General features: G+C 35.0%; 2 protein-coding genes across 4 annotated transcripts; both read left to right on the top strand.

The window, feature by feature from the left end:
• The first annotated feature begins 1,362 nt into the window (after positions 1-1,362).
• LOC116169235 lies at positions 1,363-4,394 on the top strand. Its single transcript, XM_031485272.1, has 2 exons — positions 1,363-3,951; positions 3,998-4,394. The coding sequence occupies exon 1, from the start codon at positions 2,013-2,015 to the stop codon at positions 3,033-3,035; it is 1,023 nt and encodes a 340-aa protein (XP_031341132.1). The 5' UTR covers positions 1,363-2,012; the 3' UTR covers positions 3,036-3,951; positions 3,998-4,394.
• Positions 4,395-5,916: 1,522 nt separating this feature from the next.
• On the top strand, positions 5,917-12,461 carry LOC116169217. 3 transcript variants are annotated; one of them, XM_031485263.1, is made up of 9 exons: positions 6,040-8,763; positions 8,812-10,935; positions 10,988-11,122; positions 11,175-11,261; positions 11,420-11,515; positions 11,573-11,674; positions 11,733-11,934; positions 11,985-12,144; positions 12,196-12,461. In XM_031485263.1, exons 2-7 carry the CDS (start codon positions 10,740-10,742, stop codon positions 11,831-11,833), a joined length of 717 nt encoding a protein of 238 aa, XP_031341123.1. In that variant the 5' UTR covers positions 6,040-8,763; positions 8,812-10,739; the 3' UTR covers positions 11,834-11,934; positions 11,985-12,144; positions 12,196-12,461. The 3 variants fall into 3 exon arrangements, with proteins under 3 accessions (XP_031341107.1, XP_031341115.1, XP_031341123.1); XM_031485247.1 differs by lacking the exons at positions 11,175-11,261; positions 11,420-11,515; positions 11,573-11,674; ... (1 more) ...; positions 11,985-12,144; positions 12,196-12,461 and adding an exon at positions 5,917-5,949 and having other exon boundaries at positions 6,000-8,763; positions 10,988-11,072; XM_031485255.1 differs by lacking the exons at positions 11,175-11,261; positions 11,420-11,515; positions 11,573-11,674; ... (1 more) ...; positions 11,985-12,144; positions 12,196-12,461 and having other exon boundaries at positions 5,950-8,763; positions 10,988-11,072.
• The last annotated feature ends 6,957 nt before the right edge of the window (positions 12,462-19,418 follow it).

Genomic DNA, 19,418 nt, shown 5'->3' with positions numbered 1-19,418 from the left:
TTCATAGACAACATCCACCATCTCGTCTTTAATTTCTGTTTTTTTTTATTATTACTCAACATCAATAATTGTATTGAAGAAAGAAGTAAACAACCACTTGCGACCACCGTATCGTAATCGTTGGCGTCCATGTTCTTAATGTTGGCATATAATCGCTACATATTGGCCATGTCCACGATACACTCACGCATGCCCTATGTTGGAAGTTGGCGATTTGGCATAATTTACATGATAACTTATTAATTCCTTATAGAGAAAGGCCTCAAGCATATATAGCTAAGAGGGATTTGGTTTGTGAGAGACTACGTATAAGAGTTGCATTTTAAGACTGAATCAATTAGTTCATGACAACTGCCATCAATGTCATGTGAGATTCATGAGTATGGTACTGTTCTATGCGTAACAGAATGGCTCTATGTTCCCATTTGAATGCTAAAATACATATCTTCAGGTAATTTTATTTAGCTAGTAGCATATGTTAAATTCACATTTTAATAGGTTTGAATGAGTAGACCTAAGTCGCCCTTTAACCGCAAGGATAGATAAAGGGAAACATATTACTATGTATTCTAGTGATATCTGTCATTCATAATTTAAATAGGACGCGGAGCGCGATATAAAATGACGTTCACAACCTAAGTTTGCTATTTTTGACGTCTAAATTAAATTCAGAATTGTCAGAAGACAAATAATTGAGTTATTAATAGGTTAAGAAGCACAAAAGCATTTTAAATTATTGCGTGAAAAATACATCCGTATAAAAAGAGACATTGATAGAAATCAACGCAGTGGACCTGTAATTATCGACATATGGTATTTGTTCGATCTCATTATGTTTTAAGTGAGATCACAAAACCTAGAAAGTATAAATTTCAGTTCGTATGAACTTGCAAGATTTTAACTAAGGAACTTCAACCGTTTTGTAAAAGTGCAAGATCGTATATTACAAACTAGTTACACTTTTCGGATAAAGTTAAAAACATTGAATTAAATACAAGTGATATTCCTACGTTACGTCCTGTTTACAAAAGTTCCAATTGAAGAATCCACTAATCCGGATCTTATCAAATTAATGGAACATTGCAAAAGTAAAACAAAAACACCAATATACCACAATAATATATTAGAACTTCTAACGCGTTTCGATAGCAAGACTGTCATCATCAGCGAACAACTGAACAATAAAATGCAAGTACGACCCTATTTATACTAATTACAAGTGAAAGTTTACGAGCTCTGTTTGGCCTAAAGGACCTCCCTCATCATTATTCATTGGGAAGCGTCTTTTTTTACGAATCTCTAAACTTTCAATCAATCTAATCTATTTTGACGATTTACCTGTTTAACTAGGCAAATGTCAACTATAACACAATTTTCAAGTATATGTGCGACAACGCTAGGGTTGTCCCAACGATTATTTTTGGTGGGCTGTGCTCTTTAAATATATCGTCGGCTTAATCCGCAAATGTTGTAAGTCCACTTTTACTTGAAAATTACATTTTGGCGCCATCTGCTTGTCCTGGATTGCATCCATTTATACAAAAAAAATAACGCAACTAAAAATTAAATAACCCTGCTTTTTCGACCGATTAACTTTAGACGTAAGTCCTTGTCGCTGTAGTTAGTAGGCAATAGTCGTATGTCCATGAACAGTAATGGCGTTTGTGTCACTGTGTAATTAACGACGGCTGAGTACTCAAATTAGGTGCTGTGTGGCAATGGATGATACCAAAATTGCAGCTGTAAGTATTATAAAGAGTTTTTAAAGTAGTGTTATTTCTCCAAACAATGTTTTATCTACATGGGTGTGGTACAAACTTGTGAGTGGACTTACGTCGTTTTCCACTTAGTGATATTTTTCCTGTTCTATCGTGAAACTGACGTATGTCCACATTGTAAGGACTTACGTCGTTTTCTGTACCTGTGAGAATATAAAAATTTAATGTTGTTTAGGTGAAATTACTTAACATAATTTTTGTAAGATCTATACTAAAAGGTTTTTTTCCCAGAAAATGCTTAACAGCAGAAGTATGAAAATTTTGAGGATGCTCAAACCCTTAACAGAAGATCATGAGTGCAATGTTACTGGTCAAGTTTCGGACAAAGAAAATGTTGCACCAAGTCAAAATACTGATGAGCATGTTAAACGATGCGAAGTGCAAAACATTGCAAATTACTACCAGCAAGAAATAGAAAAATCCCATGACATAATAGTGATACCTGTCATTAACAGCAATATTACAACCGAGTCTGATTTGTGCAATAATACCTCTTTGCCAGAAAATGTCGCATTCAATGAAGAGATTGAAGGTGATCTGTTGTTAGATATCCCAGAAGTAACAAATTTTCTATTAACTGATCAAACTCAGAGAGCAGGCTGCGATGAAACTTTAATTAATTTACCACAAGGGGACACGAACTGGGAAAAGGAAAATTCTTCTGCTTCCAGTGATCATTCCGTGCGAGGTTATACAAATGATCTTGACTATGGTAGCATAGATAGCAACGACCTGGATAAATCAAATTCGGATTCAGACAATAACAATCATCGTACAAAAAGAAGGAAGAGACATTTTGTAGATTCAAATACCTGGAATGAAACAGCCCAACAAAGAAAACGCGAAAGTGGACAAAAATATAAGGGAAAAAAGAAGGTGGACGGTAAGTGGGTTTACAATGTAAAAAGGGAAGAAAGAAAATTAAAGGAAAGATGCAACTGTAAATTATCCAAGAACACGACGCAACTTAAATGTAGCAGTATCACTGATAGTGATAGGATGCAAATATTTACCACATTTTGGTCGAAAATGAGCTGGCTCGAGAGAAAGGTGTATATGAGTTTTTTAGTGAAAAGGATTGCTGTAAAGAGACAACGTAATCGCAAGGACGATAATATTTCAAAAAGAAGTACGTCACTTGAATATTATTTAAAGCTGGACGATGAAAAGATCAGAGTTTGCAAAAAAAATGTTTTTAAATACTCCTGGTGTTGGAGAAAAGATGGTTTCAAACTGAATCAAGCAAAGAAAACTTGATAAGACGACGACAGTTGGTACAGATGATGTAAAGTGTCAATCCGCGGTTACCATGAATGATCAATACAGACATAAAAAAATTCTTCTTGCAGAGTTTTTTAAGGAGCTGCCAAAAGTCGAATCCCATTACTGCCGAGCCTCCACTCAAAAGCTTTACCTTGAACCAAATTGGCGTACCAAAATGGAATTATATAGATTTTATAAAGATGAATGGTGTGTAAGCAAAAAAACGCAGGCACTTTCCATTGCATCATTTCACCACGTGTTCCAGGAAGCAAATCTGGCTCTGTTTACACCAAAAAAAGATGAATGTGATATTTGCATCTCATACAGAACTGGAAATATATCAGAAGAGGTTTATAACATTCATCAAGAAAAAAAGCAAGAAGCCAGATTACAAAAAGTGCAAGATAAAACTTCAAACAACAAGATTTTTTGTATCGATCTCCAGTCAGTACTGCTCAGTCCCAAATCCAATGTATCCTCGCTATATTTTAAAACGAAATTAATTGTACATAATTTCACTGTGTACGATATGAAAACGTCTGAGGGATATTGTTATCTATGGCATGAAGCAGCAGGAGGAGTGACTTCAAATAATTACGCCAGTATCATCTGCACGTTTTTAGAGCAACACGTTGTAGGAACTTTACAATCTGGACAGCACATAATCTTGTACAGCGATGGATGTGCTGCCCAAAACAGAAACGTCACTTTAAGTAACGCTTTACTGAACTTGTCAATACTTCATAATGTTACCATTGAACAGAAGTATTTAGAGCGCGGCCACACGCAGATGGAGGTGGATTCTATGCACTCAACAATTGAATAACAGCTACGAAACAGGAAAATAAATGTACCAGCAGATTATGTTCAAGTGTGTCTAAAAGCTAGGCAGAAGCCACGTCCTTATAAGGTGAAATATTTAAACTTCAGTTTTTTTAAAGTTTGACGACTTGCAGTTTTTAACGTCTTTACGCCCAGGACGAAAAGTTGGCGATCCAACTATAACCGATATAAGAGGGCTTCGTTACCTACCAGATGGCCAGTTGTTTTACACTTTAAGACATGGACAAGAATACGAAAACTTAAATAACGGCAAACGTGGATCTTCTAAGTCTGTGTCAATGGCAGTTGCCATAGAAAACCTTCCACAACTATATAAAGGCCCAATACCGATTAAAAAGGAAAAATATGAACATCTACAGATCTTAAAGAAGAGTCTGGATAATGATTATCATGGTTTTTATGACGCCCTTGCATACAAATAATTTAAGTAGGTACCTATACATAATGTAAATATTTGTCATTTTAGTTCTTTTGTTTTACAAACCAAAGTTTTTCATTTCTTTTAGTAACAAACGCTGTTTATTTTAAATACTTTAATTGTTAAAGATTTAAATAAAACATTCAAAGAAAATGTTGTAAGTCACTTGCTGTTTAAAATATATTGATGAGAAATGTCCAATTAAATTTTGATTAAACATTTTTTTGTCTACAAAATGGTTCCTGATGCTGCACAAATGTGAATTAACTGAAAGTATAGAAAGTGAAGATCCGAATCTGTCAATGTGTAAGTTTTAAAAAGTTTTTTTGCTCTCCTGTAAAGTTGTCATAAATGGACTTGAGACGTTTGCGGATTAAGCCGACGATATATATATATATATATATATATATATATATATATATATATATATATATTAATATATATATGTATATAGCACAGCCCACCAAAAAAAATCGTTGGGATAACTCAGCGTTATCGCACATATACTTTTATATATAATATATAAGTATATGTGCGACAACGCCGAGTTATCCCAACGATTATTTTTGGTGGGCTGTGCTCTTTAAAATATATATATATATATATATATATATATATAAACATTTTAAAAACATTTGAGTTAATTAATTTGTCCGTTTGCTTTGATGAAATACATACGCATTTCTCAATGTTTTGATTTAATTACATTAAAACTAAAATATCTTGAAATCTGAGAACTTCAGAATGTTAAGACCCTATACCATTTTGAAGCAGCTCGTTTAGAGGATCATAAAAAACTAAAAAAAAAATACAGGGTGTTCAATTAAAAAAATATGCTCAACATGACAACTTGAAACGACGTCATTCGAAAAAATATCTGTGTACGTCAAAACATGCATAATATCAAACAACTTTCATATCACACGTTATTCAATATAACGAATGGTTAAGGCTGTAGCTAAGGTGGTTTTAGATTTATCAGACAGTGTTCCACATCCAGAATATCACATCGTTTATTTAGATACCTTCTACACCAGTCATAGTCTTATGACGACTACGCTACGGGCACGGTACGCGGCGCAATGGTACTAAAAACGGTCCCTTGCCAGGCGAAAAGCAAATGAAGAAAGAATCTCGCTACAATTACAAATCTTATACGATAGTGAAAATTTTCTGACATGCTTGACGTTCTTGAAAATCCCTTCAGTACACTTAATTCAGAATTTAAACGTTCTAAGTACCTACTATGAGCAGTCTGAATGTTTTATTAAACCTATAGAGAATTTTTTATGCGTTTTACTTCGCGTCCAAAAATAGCAACAGTGGTGAATTAGTGCTAAAAGTTAACAAGATACGAAGAACCTCATACGATTTTCATTAGGGAAATTTTTTGCCACTCCGCTCGTATTCGGTTGATCCGGCTCATATTCAACATTAATCCTTTGTAACGTTTCAAGATTGAGCGTTTAAATTTTAAATTGAAATTGGCGGTGAAGAGTTTTAAGAGTTAAGCGATAGTGGGAGCGGGTATGGACTTTTCTGCGGAGACTGTCTAAGATAACGCAAGCGAAAAGTCGTACTTTAATTGTTTGAGTTTTATTCTACAGCGAATTCAATTAATTTATTCGGTACTACAGATTATATTACGTAAGTTGTATATTTATTTTGGGTTTAGTAAGAAACAACTTCGTTTTTAGGACAATTTGCGAATCATTTAAGGCCCTGTTGCGAATAGAACCTTCATCACAAAATTAAGTTACAGAAATAACTTAACACCTGTTGGCCACATGGATTAAATGTCGTAATTTTTGTCTTTTTGGCTTGTTTTGTATTTTGGAATATGTAATCCTAGTCAACTTTGTAATAATAGAGCTATCCCAGCAAACACAAATGTTTCAATAAGATCTCCGAGATGTTGCAACTAAAGCTCTGATGAGATGTGTCGATGAGACGTATATTAGATGTTTTTGAATCCTTAATATCGCATGTGTCTGAGATGTCACATTTTCAATGCCCCAGGGATAGTTCGCCTAGTGCTCAATACAAACATCTCAGTGGGACTTGTATGCCATATCGCTGGGACTAAACAGAGGTATCTGAAAAACGTGTCATCTAGCTCCCAGAGCTGTATCAATACGGTCTCTGAGATGTCACAACTAAAGCTCAAATGCTATGTCTCTACGAGGTACAAGCCGAATCACCGGGATTAAACAAAGACGTGTCAGAAATATATCATGTATCTAACGTAGATGTTTCAATAAGAGGTGCTGTAAAATATATGTAACTTCTCAACGCGACACACGTACGTGTAGTAGTAATATAACGGGTGATTCATATAATGATTGCGGACAATTTGAATTTTCAGTTGGGTACACAAAACATTCATAAAGTGGGTCACATGCCAAATGTCATTTATTTAAATGCGGATTAATTTAATGGATAATGCCAATGCCTTACGTAAAAACCACTAAAATCTACAATCAGTAGGTTTTGTACATCAAGAACTTAATTATTACCGAAGCGGGTCGTTGATGAGATATGAATTTCGAACCGAATCATAACAGACAAATTTATTTCATATTACTAACTTAGATATATCTGTTAAAATACCATAGCTGAACTAATTTTTAATAAATACGATTTTTAGATAGGTATAGTATGAATTAAATATAATTTTTGGGGTTTATTCGTTTTTTTTTTCAGTAGGCCACGAAATATTATAATCGCCGTGCGAGTACAAAGTCAACAACTTTGTAAATTCTTTGAATTGAATCTTGTTTACTTAAGGTACCTGTTTAGCGGATCGAAAAGTGTGCTTAACCGGTTCTAGGGTGGATATTCGTTTTCGTTTTAAGGGTCGTTCATTCATTGATTTCGTGCGCGTCCTCGTGATTGTTAATTTTGATTTGTGTTCGTGATTAGGTACATTTCCGGAATCCGGTTGGTTTGAAGGCATCACTATAGGTAAGTACGTACCTAATCTATCTATTTTTGTTTGTGTATTTAATTAAGATTGAAATTATATAAGCAAAGATAAATGCAAGTTTTTCGATTTTGATGCACATTAGATAGATGGACAGGCGAATTACTATAAAATCTTAATATTTGTGTGAATATGTAATCACCGGCAATAAATTAGCGAAATTTCAGACAAATTCCGTTTACACAATCAATGGAACGTGTGGGTTAAAAATATTGAAATTAAGAAATTTCTCCCTGTAACTGTAAACAGTTTACTGTAGATTTTGGCGCTGAACTGTTTTTTCGCATTTGTCCTTACGGGTCACGGAATTATTATCCTGATGAGCGTACTTCTCGCGATCAATATCCAGTGAATTTTTACCCTACTGATGATGACCACTTAGTGGTCGAAATACGTATTTAGGTTTTTTTAAAACTTATTGTGGTAAAGGGAGAAATTTCTTAATTTCAAAATTCCGTTTAGCCTAGGGTTGGTATAAGGAAACAAAATTGCCGTTTCTACAATACAATTTTGATTCTATACAATCACACAATGTATAAACTAGAAAAGGATTTAGTTTAATTTATAATGTTAAACATTACTTAAGCAATTTGGAATTGAAAACAAAGTGTTGTTCAAGATCTCTAGGGGTATGTATCTGTTTCACGCAAACCGTTGCCTAAAAGTATTCAAGCTCTCATTGACAATATGAATCTGAAAAGTTGCTACCAATATAATTTTTCATAATTTATTGAAGGAAAATATTATCGTGATCGTTACATTTCCGGTTATACCGGATGTCGATAGCAATTTTTTTATTTTGAATAGAACACCCCATATTTTATCGCATTTTAGAAATCTACATGAAAATCTACGTCTTTTGATAGAGAGAAAATATTTTTGATAATCTAATTGACTCGTAACTATGGATCACTGTTTTTTTGTAGCGTAGGCTGCATAGTAAATTCCGAGATAAATGCCGCAAAAAGCAATATGGGCACGATGCCCGTTTTTAGCGCATTTTTTTTAATAATTAACACACGATTTACCCGTCATGGTATTCTAAGGAAAGGACTCATCAAAAGGAATTGGTTTCTATACAAACTATAAGTGTACCACAATATTGTTGGTGAAAATTTAACTTAATTGGTATAACATTCATAATTGAGTTGACTTCACATGAGGTACTTATTTTGCATCTATGCTGGGAATGCATCTTATACTGAGGTTGCCATATTCTTTTGTGTTTTCGAAGGTCTAAGTAAAAAGGTACGTCATGAGCAAGAAAAGGAAGCCATTTTGTGATCTATCCGATAGACAAAAATGGAGACTAGTGGAAAGAGAGATGAATCCTAACACAGCCATTTGTTCGCGTGCCACTGTTTCAGTCCCAACTCCAAACCATATAATGGAGAAAACATCTCCAATTCCGGTGGACAATTACGTTATAGACCAGGGCTGCGATACCGCTACTTGGTTGGGTTCTGCATCATCAATAGGTTAGCAATAATTTACATGACAAAAAACATCAAAACTTCCTGCTTTAGGTGAACATAGTACAGGCACTAGTTTGCCAGCTGCTCATTCCCAGGCTAATTCGGTAAACTCGGAAACATTCAGTGTTTATGTAAAAGATATTGAAACTAACACATATGATAGTTCTAGTGGTTTACAAGAAGATCTGAGAACATGGGTTATCAAGTATTCACAAATACCCAGAACTGCAGTGAATGATTTGCTGGCTTTGCTAAGAAGGAATGGTCACTGTGATTTACCAAACGATTCCAGAACATTATTGAGTACACCCAGAAACTCAGCCAATTTTATCGAAACATTTAGTTCAGGTCGTTACGCACACTTTGGAGTGTATGAGCAATTGAAAGACTCTATCGTGAAACACTACCCTAAAAACCAATACCCTACTGAAGTGAATCTACTTATAAACATAGATGGGCTACCACTGTCAAAGAGTTCAGCTATTCAATTTTGGCCTATACTATGTGCTATCCTTTCTAGTGAATTCTACACAACCCCATTCCCTATAGGAATTTTTGAAGGAAATACGAAACCAGATGACGTAAACCAATTTTTAAAAAAATTTGTAGACGAAACCAATACCATTCTACAGTCGGGTATAATTTTAGATCATAAAACCATTGTGGTAAAACTGCACGCTATTGTGTGTGATGCTCCAGCCAAGGCGTACGTATGTGGTATAAAAAACCATACAGGCTATTTTGGTTGTCCCAAATGTATTCAACAAGGCGAATTCATTGAAAATAGGGTTGTGTTTACCGAGACAAGTTCAAGTGAGAGAACTGATGCATCATTTAAAAACAGAATTCACCCCGAACACCATAGAGAAACGACAGCATTGGAAAAATTACCCATAGGAATGGTATCACAAGTGGGACTGGATTATATGCATTTAGTTTGCCTGGGTGTTATGAAACGTCTGCTTCAGTTTTGGGTGAAAGGAAAATTAAATATCAGATTGAAGCCAAATAAATTGGAAGAAGCTTCCAGTAAACTAATATCGATGAGAGCCTATATTACTCTAGAATTTGCACGACAGCCAAGGAGTTTAAATGAAATTGATCGTTGGAAGGCGACAGAGTTTCGACAATTTCTGCTGTATACGGGGCCAATTGTAATGAATAATATATTGTCTGTGAAAACCTATAGACACTTTATGTGTTTAAGTGTAGCTATTAGAATATTGTGTGATGGTAATTCTGATACTGACTTGATAGATTATGCACATAACTTGCTTCTATATTTTGTACGAAAATATGGAAATATGTATGGATTACATTATCTATCATATAATGTACATAATTTGATACATTTAGCGCAAGATGTAAAGAGATTGGGACAGTTAGAAAATTTCAGTGGTTTTAAATTTGAGAATTACTTATATAACTTAAAAAGAAAGCTCCACATATCGGGTAGACCCCTTGAACAAATATGCAACAGAATTATAGAGGAAAAGAATCACAACAGAAATGTTTTACAAAAGTATCCTATTTTACATTCCAAGCTTAATGTAATTTACAAAGCAGAGTTTGAGTCGTTCACCCTAACTACGACTGCACCAAATAGTTATTGTATCCTTTATGACGGGAGAGTTGTAAATATTTTGAAAATATCTCAGAAAACTAATGTCTTATGTTTCACCGTGAACACATACAAAACTAATAAATCTTTTTTTTCTGTTCCATGTAAATCAGAAAGTTTAGGCATTTTGTATGTAGCAGATGTGATGGAAGACACTTTTGAAATACCATTTTCTGATATAAAAAATAAATGTATGTGCCTTAAATATTTAGATGGATATGTTGTTATGCCATATTTGCATTAATTACCAATTGTAAAATTATGTTGTACATTTTATTAACCACTGTATAAATGTACCTATACTCTACTTACTAACACTTAATCACACCATTTCTATACTATCTATAGGAAGAAAATTATGTCTTTAAAAAAATTCGCAGTGGTGTATTTCGAAGAAAACGAATCTTTCTCCGAAATTCCATCCTCATGGTTAAACGAGGACATGAAATATTGCAAGTGGCCAAAATCGCTGAATCCCACAGCGTTAATGGTTAAGGGGATAGAACCCTCTGACACATGGGGGAATTATAAAGTTAGAGTTGAGAAGTTTTATGGTAAATTTTGTCAGATATTGCTTACATGTTTTAGTTATTACGCTCATTATAGATACGCTGGAAGCTGCACGAAAGCATGCTGGAACAGATTACACATCAAGTGAAGAGGTCGAAACTGGAAGGGGGAAAAGAAAAAAGACCAGTGTAACTAAATCAACGTCTACTGACGATGAAGAGTCTACTAAAGGTTCGTCAAAATTTTGTGATTACTTACATTAACGTTAAATTGTCCATTTTAGATAGTCCACCTCCAACTCTTAAGAAAAGGAGATCTTCGCCACGTTTCTCTAAGCGAGAAAACACACGCCAATCTTCTACGAATAACGGTAAGCTCTTTGTGCGACTTTTTAAAACGTACTAAGCAGAAGTCAACTTACTTTAGAGATTTTTGTACTTAACCCGTTATCACATTAACGTATCAATTTAACAAAGAACCGTTACTAAGAGTTGAGAATCTCCAAAAATTTATACTAAATTATTTCAGTTAATAATAATGAAAACTTGCTATCATCATCGCAAGAACATGGACAAAATGTACCGATGGCATCAAATACAGGCAGCATCATTGAATCTAATGAAGGTATTGTCATTATGATAATGATTACACTTCTTGAAACTAATGGTAGGATTATTCAAGGTGCAGACCAGATACGTCCACTAGACAATTCCATAGTGCTCGATTTTGGAAATTCCACGTTGCAGGAACTAATACATACTTGCGATCACAGACACGATTTTGGTATGTGAATATTTACAAATAGAAACAAGTTATAAAAATAATTTATATTATGCTTCAGACAATATTCATACAAACATGAAAAAAATATTCGTGCAGATAAAATCTCTGGAATCCAGATTGGAACAATTGAACAATCAAAACCAAACATTATATCAATAAACACAGAGGAGGTTCAGACAAAGCTCCCATTAAATACGCTAGAGGAATTAAGCACCTTGGAAAACATTGTGGCTGAGGAAGGGGAGTTTTCACATAAATTTGTGAGTTGTATAATTTACTCAACACTAAGGTTTTCATTCTTTTATTTTAGACCTCATACTTACAAACCATTGGCGGCAAAAATGCAAAAGACGCCCTAGTTAACATGCTTCGGAAAGTATTCACCAATAAATTAGCAGTAAGCTGCTCCTGGCATGGCCTTAGGGGGAATTTTAAATTATCAAATTTAAAATTTATGAACAGGATAATAGGTAAGATATTTGTTTAATATTTTTATTACTATCCGATGCCTATGTTAACAGCTGCTGAACAACGTATGTATAACAGCATCCAAGAGCACGAAATAATTACCATTATAAATGATTGGTTTCGTCAAGCTAGATTAAGAGAAACCAGGGAAAGAAATTAGCAGCCTAATAAATGTAATAATAATAAATGTTGCTTTTTTGTTTTTATTTTACCATATTGGTATCTTAGTTTTTTAATTATATCCCGTAAAATAAGAATTTCCTTGTTTAATAAGTGTGCTCATACATAAATAGTTCTTTGTAATAAATTATTTACTTTTTGCGTGACGTTCTAATTGAGGTAGTTAGTAAACCCTTACTTCAGGTATTTATCGTAGATATCTCGTCAGTTCATTTATACTTATACCAGAAACATGTCATTATACACATATACTTTATATCTATTAAGATATCTAGGTATATTGTATAGGTACTTAAAGAACGATGCCCATTTTAGATGTTAGGGGAGTCCATTAAACTCTAAAACACTGTGTTATATAACACTGATAGCTTATTTTATTCGAATTCGTCTTTTATTAATATTTCATCATTAGAAAAAAAACGTTTCTAAAAGCTGGCGTAGCTAGTACGTAATCATGGTAATAGAATCAAAAAAATTAGGTAGGTACGGAAAATTATTCAAAGATGTCTCATTCATGCGTCTATGGCCTGTCTTTAACACCTCATCCAAGTATCCGAGATGTCTCATTCACGGGCTTAGTGATGTACCAATAGCATTTCCGTGAAGTGGCTGAGACATAAAATAGATGATTCAAAGGTGTCTCATTCATGCGTCACTTGGTGCGCCATGTATGACTCAGCAAAGTATCAGAGAGGTCCCATGCATGTGTCGAGTAATGTGGCATAGATGTGTCAGGTAAGTCTCGGAGACGATACAAACCACGTTTCATTAAGGTGTCAGGAACGTCTCTGTACATCTCTGGGATGGCTCAAATGCGCGTGTCTGAAACCGGCGTTTTGTATTACATGTAACGTAAATGTACACTACATGACACATCTCTGAAAGCTATCACATCTCAGTTGGGATGTATCAATTACATCACTGAAAAGTCTCCGTGTTTACTGGGATGTTTCATAAATTTAATCTATTTAATGTGATCACCAGTTTCGGACCAATATAATAAATTTTCTGATGAAGGTTGCAACGTCAACCGAAATATATTAAATTTATCAAAGAATGGTCTTTAAATTTGGCTTGCCACCTTTATGCCTACTGGACTAGGACTTCCCCCAACTTAACCACCCAATAATAGTTACCAGTACCTAGTGCTAAAATAGATTCTGGACCTCGGTGCAAAAACCAGTCATGACCCTCACTTGGAGTTTCGAGTAAACAAGAAAAAATCACTTCTAACCGTTGTTGATAATGCTTGCTGATTGATTCTTTTTGAAAGCTTGTAGGAACTGTCGACAGCTATTTTACTGATGGAAATAATGTTTTAAATTTTTACACATTTACTATAATTAATGATTTATTTTGCACATGACTGGTTCTTGCAACCAAGGGTTCCTAATTTTTTTAGCAAAGGTAAGTATAATTCATAAGAAATAGATGTTATTTTTATTTTAAGTCAGAAATGTTAAAAAATAAAGAGAAATAAAAAACACGACAAACAAACAAAAAAGTAATCCTGGCACTTATATGGGCATTCTGTGCACCTTACTCTGAATCCTCCCCACTGGATTCGCCTCTCCTTAGTGCGCTGTAAAGTGATTGGGCTACTTGGGGAACGTATTTTTGCACTATCAGCATGATACTGTCATATTGCTTGTACTTTATAAGTAGGTTTTCGAAATAAGCCCTCGGAGCTTGGTTAAAGTCACGAGAGTGAATCCCCGTATGGAGTCCAAGCAGTGGCTTTCTGTTACAAAGACTTGATTTGGATGTTCACTGCTATACACGAAATTTTTGTATTTCGATACGGTAAACGGGATTTTATTCACCGAAACGGTTTTTTTGAAAAATGGCTGAAGGAATGTTTTGTAATCAAAAATCATTTCTTTGGTAACCCGCTGCACAACAAAATTTTTCCCACATTTCTCGACCAGTGAATACCATTCGTCTGGAGTGGAAAGCAATTCCTTTCTGCGCTTTTCTTTCTCGATTTTTCCAAAATCCCTGTCACATGGCAAGAAGCTGTGGCCTGGTTCGAGCACATGGTGGACAATTTTGGATAAAAATCCGTTTTTAACCATCGACAAAAAAAATGAATTATCACGTTATCTTGTTCTGCCCGGCACAGTTATCTGTAAAAATATATAGAGCGCGGACGTTCTTGCTCAAATAGTTGTCGATGTAGTGCTTTAAGACGGACACCGTTTTTTATTATTTTTATAAAATTGTAACCAGCTTTTTATGGGTACTTTTATTGCATCTCTTAAATATAGGTACCTAAGCTGAAGGGGACTTATAGAATAGCCCCAAGGATAGTTTCTGTTCGCTTCTTGAGTATGCCTGTTTAGGCTTGTGAAACAAGCACATATTGATTAAAGTGTGTAGCTCGTTCGGTTTCTTCTTAAGCACTTCTAATGTGGTTCTGTTAGCGGTAATTTTTTACAACATTCTGTCTTTGTGCAGAAGTTGCTTTCGAAGATTTTTAATGGTGCCTTTTAATTTTTCAATTTTCGGCAATAGTTGAGCTCTTGAATGTTTTCGTTGACGAGAATTTTGCAGATGTCAATTACTTGACCTTGTGGCTAATGTAAAAGGATATTTATCGAAATTTACATATCTATAAAGTGACATCTTTCGAAAGTGATTGACTTAACGGAACGTCTTAATTTCTAAAGATGAAATTGCTTTTAATTTTAAAAACCTTTACTTAAATTTGTCCTTTCGTATCTTTTTTTTTTTTAATTAATTTTTATACCGGATCAACAACTAAATAGTTGTTATACACAGGATCAATAACTTATGGTACTAAAGAAAAACAAACATAACTATATAGCTACTTACAATAAGTTAATAGTGAATTTTATGTAATTATACGTATATTATAAGTACATGTCTTGTGACATTTTCCTTTTTAGTCTTTTGTAAATGTTTATTTTTCCGATGTTGTATTCACCAGCACTTTTGCACAAGTGCATGTTTTGTTTAAATTTTATAACACTTTCTTTTATAAAATCGTGTATTGTAGGAATTTTTAGTTCGTTGTGTATTTGATCGTTTCTTACAAACCACGGCGCGTTTAATATCACTCGTGTCACTTTATTTTGGAGTTTCTGTAATTTTTTAGGTTGGTCTTTGAAGTATTTCTCCATACTTGGCACCCATAGCAGATTATTGGTCGTATCAGTGAGGTAAATAAGAGTAGCGAACACTTGTTTTTAAGAGATGACCTGCGATTGATTAAGGGATATAGGTTAATTAGTCTTATATGTGCTTGAGTTAGCTTTTTATTAATATGGTAGCTCCATGTTAAGCGAGTATCGAGATATACTCCTAAATATTTGACGGCTTGATCTCTTGGGTTCCATTGTATGGGTTTTCCATTAATAGCAATGTTCTCGATGTTTTTGATTTGCCTCAGTGTAAAAACAGTGACACATTTGTCAGCATTAATTGTTGTGTTCCACTTATCGAACCATTTGCATGTGTTGTCTACTGCTTTTTGTAGTCTGCGTACTGCTTCGTGGATGTCCGAATCTTGTATAATTAAGACAGTATCATCTGCGAACATCGCCACTGAAGAAAGGTTAGAGGGAATGTCTCTCATATAGATGTTAAAGAGGAGTGGCCCGAGGATGCTTCCTTGTGGAACTCCGGCTTTTATATCCTTCTTTTTTGATAATTTCGAATTAATTTTTACTGAGAAGGTTCTGTTGTCAAGAAATGATAGGAGTATGGCTTTTATGTAATTTGGTAGTTTTAGTAGTAAAAGCTTATATTGAAGTTCCTCTATCCATACTTTATCAAAAGCCTGGGCAATATCCAAGAAACAGGCCGCAGCATATTGTTTATTTTCAAAACTTTCCTCAATCATCTCAGTTAATCTAAGTAGTTGGTGTATAGTACTGTGGTGTTTTCTAAATCCAAATTGGAAAGTGGGAAGCACATTATCTTCCATACTAGTTTGAATTCGATCGTAAATGATTTTTTCGAGCAGTTTAGACATTGTTGTTAGCAGACTTATTGGTTGGTAGCTTTGGGGTTTCTTTTTATCTTTTCCAGGTTTATGGAATACTAAAATATTAGCATGTTTCCAGGATTCCGGAAAATACCCTAATCGGAGACAGGCATTGATGAGTGATGCCAGAAAAGCTAGGAATTTGTTAGGTAGGTGTTTTAGGACTATATTAGGAATAAGGTCATGACCGGGACTTTTCTTTAATGGTAGGTTGTTGATAAATAGCTTAAGTTCAGAGGGTGACGTGGGTTTAATTTGATCAGGAATAGGTACGTGTGTTTCAATGTAGTTTGTGACTGTATTATGGTGATTACTGTTGCTATAGTTTGGGGTAAATACTTTCTCCAGATGGTGACTAATGTGGCATTTTTCTTCATCTGTTGAGTATTTCTGATTATTATCCATTGTTATTGGTGGCATGATTTCGTGTTGATTAAGGATTTTTTTGTCGCTTTCCACATCTGTGGGTCATTGGGTTCGAATTCCTGTATATATTTTTGATACGATTTAAGTCGAATTTTGTCTAATTCTCGTTTAATCTTGTGCGTCAAGTTGTTTAAAAGTGTTTTGGTTTGTGGATTTTTATTTCTTTGGTAGTCTATTCTTGTTGTGCTCTTCATTTTTATGAGCCATAATATAAGCTGGGGTATGCTGTTTTTGTCTGATGTTTTTGGTTTTGGTGTTTGTTGCTATTTTTACACTTTCTATTATGTTTGCAGTGTAAACGTTTACAAGTGTATCTATGTCTTCTTTGGTTTCTAATCGTTTACGGCCAGCAGAAGCGTTATTCAGTGTATTTTGAAATACAGGGTGATTCCTATAGTACCTGCCACCGTTTGGGAGCGTGTAGGTGGTGCGTAGGGGAGTATTTTGATATAGGACACTTGGGGTCGGAAATCTAAAATAAGGGTGCCAGAGCCAAATTTACCTTCTGGAATTTCGCGCCTGTAGGTTGGCAACCCAACCGGCCGGCGGTGCACACGGGCGCTAGTGGGCTGCGAAATAGGAGGAGGTCGGTGTAAACAAACAAACTTTTCGAAATGGGTGCTTAAATAACCCAAGTATCGATGTGCATCACGAATCTGTGTGTAAAGTTAAGCCTCCGTCAGCTTACCTGCAATTGCCCTGTCTCGCACAGTCGGAAGTGAACTTCTTGAAAGACCTGTCTGCAGGGTAATTGACGGTTTGGATACCGCTCAGCGTACGCTCGTCGTGCAGCTCGTGCGTTACCATTTGCCAATCCGTACATGAAGTGCATGTCCGCGTATTCCGTGTTAGTAAAACGTGCCATAGTGTTTATTCACTTAATACGCGTCGTTGCAGACGGGATTTCGTGGGTTTAAACAAAATTCTGATCAAGTGTCAGCCACACATCGCCGCCTGAGATCGCTCCGTGTGCACCGCCGGCCGGTTGGGTTGCCTACCTACAGGCGCGAAATTCCAGATGGTAAATTTGGCTCTGGCACCCTTATTTTAGATTTCCGACCCCAAGTGTCCTATATCAAAATACTCCCCTACGCACCACCTACACGCTCCCAAACGGTGGCAGGTACTACAGGAATCACCCTGTATATACTTAATTTTTTTTAAATGCGAACAGAGGAGTTTGCATGCAATGTAATTTCCCTATGTTCGATTTTAAAAAAAACACATCAATCTATTGAGTAGTTCAAATGAGTAGTAGATACAATTGACAGCTGTCATATTTTTAAAAATACCGCCGTCCAATTTAATTACGAAATCGGTTAGGTTATTGATTATGCTCAAGGAGGACACTTCGAACATTTATTGTAGTTGTTTTCGGTATTTATTTTCTTATTTTCTTCATTTATGTATTGAATAGATCAAATTAGTACAATACCAGGTGCAGATGACCTACAAATAATTGAAGGTTGGTTCACAATGAATTGTGATGTCAGGGCGTGCCATGTGAAGTCAAGTTTTCGTAAGTTTAAGAAAAATGTATCCTAAAGTTGCTATGGCCTCACGTGGCTTATTTAAAAAATCTTACCGAGCGCTCTTCATCATAACGACTATAGAGTTGCTGTTCATAGTCACACAAGTTGCGCGATTTGGGAATGTGAACCGCGCACACCTCATAGATTGATGTGTTTTTTTAAAAATCGAACATAGGGAAATTACATTGCATGCAAACCCCTATGTTCGCATTAAAAAAAAACTCACTGTATATAGTATATATGTGTTACGGCCCAAGCTCGAAACAGGGCTTTATTAATAATGACTGGGCAGTACCCGAAATGGCTAATTTATAGTGTCAAAACCCGAAATTATGTTACCGCATATTCTATTTCGGATATAGGCCAGCCATTATGAGTAATAACGTTAACAAGACGGCCTTTTCTAGAAATGAGGGGCGAACCCGTTACACACTGCTAACATCTGTTCCTGTTCGCATGTGTTACTTACTCTTAGTGTTTGTGCGTCATTCGGTCGATTTCCGAGATTAGTAAAACGTAATGGAGAATATGAAAGAGAAGTTTAATTCTAATATACAGACTCTCTTAGTTAAGAAATGTAGTACATAACTTTCTTTGCGCCCAAACAAGTTAACATAATTTCATAACCTAACTTTATTAGATAATATCGTGTTGTGGTTGTTGTACGTTCGTATTTGATGGTGTTGCATTTTAATAGATATGATTGTTTTGTAAAGCAAGGAAAGAGGAAAATAAGACACTTTCAAATAATTGTAACTATACTTAAAAATGTAGTAAAACGAAAAAAAATTAAATATGCTATGAATAAATATGTGTTGTTCTTTTCAGCTGATAGCACAAAAATTTTTACCCACGACGTTTACTGTCGATTAATTGAAGAAGTAAAAGCAGCCAAAATCAAATTAAAAAACAGCCATTAGATTATCGTCGATTGGCTAGATTTGACGTTATTACCGTAGATGGCAAGACAAAACTCATTCAGCCTTTTACCACGGATGACGCTACAATTTTATACTACTTGGAAAAAGATGAATTATTTGATGTTCTTCACGAAACCCATTTGAGTATTGGACATGGTGGGCGCACTAGGATGTTAAAAGAACTGCAGCGAAAATACAAGAATATCACC

Source organism: Photinus pyralis, unplaced genomic scaffold (genome assembly GCF_008802855.1).
Source record: "Photinus pyralis isolate 1611_PpyrPB1 unplaced genomic scaffold, Ppyr1.3 Ppyr1.4_LG1, whole genome shotgun sequence".
NCBI classification, from domain to species: domain Eukaryota; kingdom Metazoa; phylum Arthropoda; class Insecta; order Coleoptera; family Lampyridae; genus Photinus; species Photinus pyralis.
This window is presented reverse-complemented; position numbering and strand designations above follow the sequence as displayed.